At 51.1% G+C, this 5,995-nt stretch overlaps 1 protein-coding gene across 4 annotated transcripts in view; it reads left to right on the top strand.

The window, feature by feature from the left end:
• Positions 1–348: 348 nt before the first annotated feature.
• Hnf4a (hepatocyte nuclear factor 4 alpha) overlaps positions 349–5,995 on the top strand; it is a 25,487-nt gene continuing 19,840 nt past the window's right edge. For 2 of the 4 annotated variants that reach the window (XM_021192289.2, XM_021192290.2), the window contains exons 1-3: positions 349–615; positions 4,901–5,075; positions 5,876–5,970. In XM_021192289.2, the coding sequence (XP_021047948.1) occupies positions 501–615; positions 4,901–5,075; positions 5,876–5,970 (385 nt within the window). In that variant the 5' untranslated portion in view covers positions 349–500. The remainder of the gene's footprint in view (positions 616–4,900; positions 5,076–5,875; positions 5,971–5,995) is intronic. The other 2 variants (XM_029536141.1, XM_029536142.1) reach the window with 1 other exon arrangement.

A 5,995-nucleotide genomic window follows, 5' to 3' on the forward strand; every position in this document is an offset into this window, starting at 1 on the left:
GGGAAGTGATTGGCTTAGGGCTTCATAGTGGTAGGCTTGCCAGTGTCAGCTGGGTTGTTCACCTTGGTGAGACTTGGGGGCCGCTGAGGCAAGGGTCCAACCAATACCAGTCCTGTTGGGTGCCTGCCTTGGAAGATTGGTAAGTGACTATTAATGAGTGGGAGGTGGGGGGGGGGGGCAACAGTTGTAATTAGTACCCCAGGTGTCAGTCAGAAACCAACAAACAGCCAAATCCTCGTGGCTCCGCCCAGCCTACCCAGCACCGGGGGTGATTAACCATTAACTCCCACCCCTCCCCGCAGAGCCTCCACCCTCTGCAGAGGCTAGGCCAGGACGCCAGGCTGAGTCTCCCAGAGGACAGTTTGAAAGAGAGGAAGGCAGAGAAGGGACCTGGGAGGAGGCAGGAGGAGGGCGGGGACGGGGGGCTGGGGCTCAGCCCAGGGGCTTGGGTGGCATCCTGGGCCGGGCAGGACAGGGGGCTGAGGCTTGGGTAGGGGAGAATGCGACTCTCTAAAACCCTTGCCGGCATGGATATGGCCGACTACAGCGCTGCCCTGGACCCAGCCTACACCACCCTGGAGTTTGAAAATGTGCAGGTGTTGACCATGGGCAATGGTAGGTGGGGGCAGTTGGGCCGAGGTATGGAGCGGATCTTTGGCACTGAACTTTGGGATGGGAGGGGAAATGCGAAGAATCGTAGGTTGGTCCTATAGGCTCGTACAGGTGTTGCCAGGCGAAGCAAGTGGGCCTTCTTCGTACGGTGGCCAGAGGCATTCTGGGTGACCGAGGCCTGTAGAGGTGGATTTCCAACAGAAAAATTACCCAGACCCTTCCTACTTAGGCCCCGGGGGTCTTACGCTGTCCTGGTTACCATGTTAAGGAAATGGGGCGGCGATAGTGAGTTTCCTCTGGGTAGCTGTAGAGATCAATCCTATCCAACCAACATGGCTCTATCTTCAGGCCCCTGGACCCTTTTATGTGCAAGCAACAAAAAGTCTGTCTTGTCTCTAGCGATGGTGACAGGAGGCACAGCTGCGTTTCAGACTTTGGGAAACTGGAGTTCAGGAGAAAAGTAGAATTTTCCGGCTTCCTGTCTAAAAGGCCAACATAGCGGTGTGCGTTTACACGTACGGTCCTGGGTGTCCTTGTAAGTGTATGAGAGGCACGGTGAATGCGATACAGCTGTGTGCCTGGTCCCCCTTTTGAGTTTGTGTCCCAGCTTTGTCTGTAGGCATCGAATGGTCTATAGTTCTGTCTCCAGGATCATTTGGTTTTTGGTTTTTGGTTTGGTTTTGGTTTTGTTTGGTTGGTTGGTTTGGTTTGAATACATATGTGTATGTATAGTGTCTGTAAATGTGGGGTGACAGATATACTTGTAAATGTGGACATACCCTGTGCTTTCTGCCTGGTGGCCCTGGATGGCATTTTGCCTTTGATTTGTGTATATAGCCCCTGTGCTATTAGGCACCGCTCTCTGGTGTACAAGATTGTGTAGTGCCATTTGAGAGGGCTCTTTTTGTTTTATTTATTTATTTATTTATTTATTTATTTATTTATTTATTTATTTTTGAGACAGGGTCTCTATGTGGCTCTAGCTGTCCTGAAACTCACTACAGAGACCAGGCTGTCCTCAAACTCAAGAGTTCCACCTGCCTCTGCTTCCCAAATGCCAAGATTAAAGGCTCGCGCCCACCAGACCCAGCCTGGTTTTGTTTGTTTGTTTGTTTGTTGTTTTTGTTTTTGCTTTTTTTTTAATACAGGGCGTATGTGTTCCTAAACTTAGAACATACCCCCAGGCTAGCCTGGAACTCGAGGCCCTTTGACCCAGCCTTCTAAAGCGCTGGGGTTATGTTGTGAGAGTCTTCACTGTGACTCTCTACCAGAACTTGGGATCTGCGGCAGCAGCTTGTGTGTTTTGTGTCTCTGTTGTCCCTGTGCCACCATCCTTCGAACATCTGCTCCCACATCGCTGAGTCTATGTCTGCGGGGTGGAGGGTGTCTCCTTTGCCAGAGGGTTGAGAAGGCAGGTGTCCTGGAGGGTGGGAAGTTTCTGGAAGGGACGGGACCAGGTTCAAGGCTAGCAACAGAGAGATGCCACTTGGCGGAGGCTGGCCTGCCACCACCTTCCATCCGCGACGCTCCCTCTTCCTGTCAGAATGCAAGGCTTAGGCCTGGAAAGCTGTGTGGGCTCTCAATCTAGCTAGAAAGAGGAGGCAGCGTGTGGGCTCTGTCCATGGTCAGTCCCCCAGCTCCCCTCCCCCGCTGCTTGCCCCTAGTATCTCTTGCCAAGTACCATGTGACCCTGGGTACACTACCCCCTTCTTTGTCTCTTGTGCAGTATGGAAATGGGTTTCTTTACCCCAGCCTTGCTGGCCATGGGTGTTTCAGAGGGGGTACTCAGGGAAGTGTTCAGGGCGAACAAGTTGCTTCTGCCCAGAGATGGTAGCACGTGACCCCCCCTCCCCCCCCACACACACAGGGATAGTACTTGCTGTCACACTCCTGACTACCACACAGCCTCTTCAATATCTAGGAGTTCTGTGCTCCTGTACCTGAGGTGGAGCATTTGATTAAGTGTCCTGAAGACACATCAGTCACCCCCAGCTCTGAAAAACACCCCTCCTCCCCAGCCTCAGTTTCTTCATCTATAAAACACGGACAGGGAGAACAGCGTATACGCTGTTTACAAGGTTTACAAGGGCTTTCCTTGTACTTGCTTGATCCTGGTCCCTATATGGGTGGTCTCCAGGACTCGGCATATGTCAGAAGGGTCCGTATGCTCTTCTGGAGTTCACAGAGCTCTGAGAGTTGAGGTTATAGGAGGCTGTCCTCCAAAGTGATTGGGGACCCATCCTGAGCTAATGGCTAGAAGATGTTAAGGATATCTGTCCCCACATTCCATCCCCGATCCAGAAACATCAGAAGGGTCTTGTTTTTAAAGTCCTCACAGAACCCCAGGCAAGGGTAACATGGCTAGGGCACAGTACACTAAGCCATAAACCCAGTCCCTCTGCCTGGCAGCAGTGTAACGATGCTGGACAAGTCCCTTGTTCTCTTTGAGCCTCAGTGTTCTTAACTGGGAAATGGAAGTGGCCTGCTGACCTCAGGGGGCCTATGCTGCCCAGCAAGGGGACTCTCGCTGGCCTCTGCCCAAGTTGCGGGCTCAGCTCTCCATGGGGGTCAAGGGAGGAGAGGCTGAGGGAGAAAGAGCCAATGAAGCTTAACGATTATCCCTGCCTTGGGAATAATTCACCAGCCGGAGGGGGCTCTGCTCTGAACACTCAGAAATCCTAGGGATGGTTCAGCCAGAAGACAGCAGAAATGAGGAACAGCTGCCACACACCTGCTGGGGGAGTTCTCTTCTGCAGAGAAGTGTTCAAATCACAGATAGTTCTAGAACTTATTGTATGCCAAGCACTTCCGGCTGACTGACTCACCCACTATGGACAGCTCCGGGAGATGATGATGCTCTGTCTGACAGGTGGAGGGGGGAAACGACAAGAAATCATCCAGTGCCACAAGAACGGAGGGCATTCGATCCAACTCTATGACGCTTAAGAGTCTCTGCTTCAGCGTGCCACAGCCCTCTCCAGTTTGCAATAGGACATTCCCCTAGGAACCCAAGGGCTAAGTTTCTATGGGAAATGCCCTCTGTGTGTGTGTGTGTGTGTGTGTGTGTGTGTGTGTGTGTGTGTATGTGTGTGTGCGCGTGTGTGCATGCGTGCGTGTGTGTGTGTGTGTGGTGTGTGTGTTGCATACATGCATGGACTTTTGTTTTGAGAGAAATAATTTTAGAGTTCAGTCATCTCTGAAGGGTGGTTTTTTGTTCTCTTTCTCTCTCTCTCTCTCTCTCTCTCTCTCTCTCTCTCTCTCTCTCTCTCTCTCTNTCTCTCTCTCTCTCTCTCTCTCTCTCTCTCTCTCTCTTTCTTTCTTTCTTTCTTTCTTTCTTTCTTTCTTTCTTTCTTTCTTTCTTTCTTTCTTTCAGACAAGGTCTCAGGCAGCCCAAACTGACTTGGAACTTACTATTTAGCTGAGTCTGGCCTTGAACTCTCTCTTGATCTTCCTGCCTTTACCTTCCGGGTGATGAGATTTTCTAAAGAGTGTATATGTGTTGGAAGATTTGCTTTTAGAGAAAGTACAATCTTTCGGGGTGTGTGTGTGTGTGTGTGTGTGTGTGTGTGTGTGTGTGTGTGTGTGTTAAAATATATATACACATATATTTCTAAAACCAGCCAAACCAGTTAAACTGATCCCTTTGCAGATGGGGAGACTGGGGCTAGGAAAAGGAGCTGGTCCAAGACCAGAGTGAGTTAAGGGCGGCACCAGTCCAAATGCCCAGGACTTTTGGCACACAAGTTGAAATCTCCTTAGCCAGAGGTTTTGAGTCTGTCCTCCTCACACTTGGATGGGGAGATGGCTTCTGGAAATGGTGATAAGAGGCTCCCACATCTACCCAGATGTGGCTGGCAACTCTGTCAGCATCCACTCCAGAGGCAAAGAGAGAATGTGCTTAGCTTATATCTTTCCACTCTCTGGGAGGTTCTGTGGAGTCTAGGGGCTAAGCTCAGGTCCCTCTGGTCCAGTTTTTTCTGATGACAAAGTGGCTGGGTAGTCACTGTCCCCGTAGCTTCTAACGAGGAGTCTGTAAATGACGGTGATGGTGAGGGCTGCACCTCTTCCTAGGGAAGCTGAAACAAGCCCTTGCCAGTGCCCCAGGAGATCAGCAGTAGAGTTGGTTCTGATTTATAGACCGGAAACCGAGACTCCAAAAGCTACCTGACACTGAGAGGAACAGGACATAGCCCCCAGCTCTGGTGGCCTGCTCTGAGTCTCAGGCGTGTCTGTGGTTTGTTTAACTCTCTACCCCTCCTGGATCCTCATTCACCCTCTTTCGGTGCAGACACATCCCCATCTGAAGGTGCCAACCTCAATTCATCCAACAGCCTGGGCGTCAGTGCCCTGTGCGCCATCTGTGGTGATCGGGCCACCGGCAAACACTACGGAGCCTCGAGCTGTGATGGCTGCAAGGGGTTCTTCAGGAGGAGTGTGAGGAAAAACCACATGTACTCCTGCAGGTGAGGAACCAGCTCGGGCCTTAACTTTCTCATCTGGGACATGGGTATATTGAGATTCATGTCCTCTGAGGGTCCATCTTGAGGCATCTGCCCTTCTAGACAGTCAAGGTCAGTCTGGTTTCTCAGCATCTGTGGATTCAGGTGGGAGCAGCTAATTTTCCATCTGTCTAACAACCTTACAGAGGATAGGATCAGCCTCCAGACTGCTCCTTTTCTAGGTCCTAACAAGGCATTGGCCCTAGTTCCTATTTCAGTTGACTGAGACATTGCCCCATGACAAGCCTGTACTATAATGTTGTCACCTGCCAATAACCTTCTGACATGGTAACAATCATTATCCCTGTTTTATGTCTTGGAGGGCTAAGCGTTTACCCGAAGCCAATGAATGCTTGAGTCAGTACTGAAATCCACGCCTCACCTCTCATAACCTTGCCTTTACCTGTTGTGGACCCATTACTGACTCTAGGCCATAGCCAGGTGCATGCTAAGGGCTGTGGGCTCTCACAGGATATGGTAGAAATAGCTGGCACCCCAGACACTAAGGTTTTTCCATTCAGCTCCACTGCCAATCAGCTGAGTGACGAAAGTCACATGCCACCTTTCTGGGCTTCAGTTTCCTGTCAAGTGGGACAAAATGGACTTTCAGACCCCTCTGGCTTCCAATTGACATTAGCACTCCTGGGGTGCAAACATGGAGCAGGGAGGCTGGGGAGGAGGGGTGACTGACAGCCAGGTCCTGATTCTGTCCCAAGAAGAAGGGGCTGTTTCTCCTCCATCCAACCATCCTATGTCCTCTCCAGGTTTAGCCGACAATGCGTGGTAGACAAAGATAAGAGGAACCAGTGTCGTTACTGCCGGCTTAAGAAGTGCTTCCGGGCTGGCATGAAGAAGGAAGGTGAGTCCCAGCCCTCCCCCCCCCC

This window comes from Mus pahari, chromosome 3 (genome assembly GCF_900095145.1).
Source record: "Mus pahari chromosome 3, PAHARI_EIJ_v1.1, whole genome shotgun sequence".
NCBI lineage: Eukaryota > Metazoa > Chordata > Mammalia > Rodentia > Muridae > Mus > Mus pahari.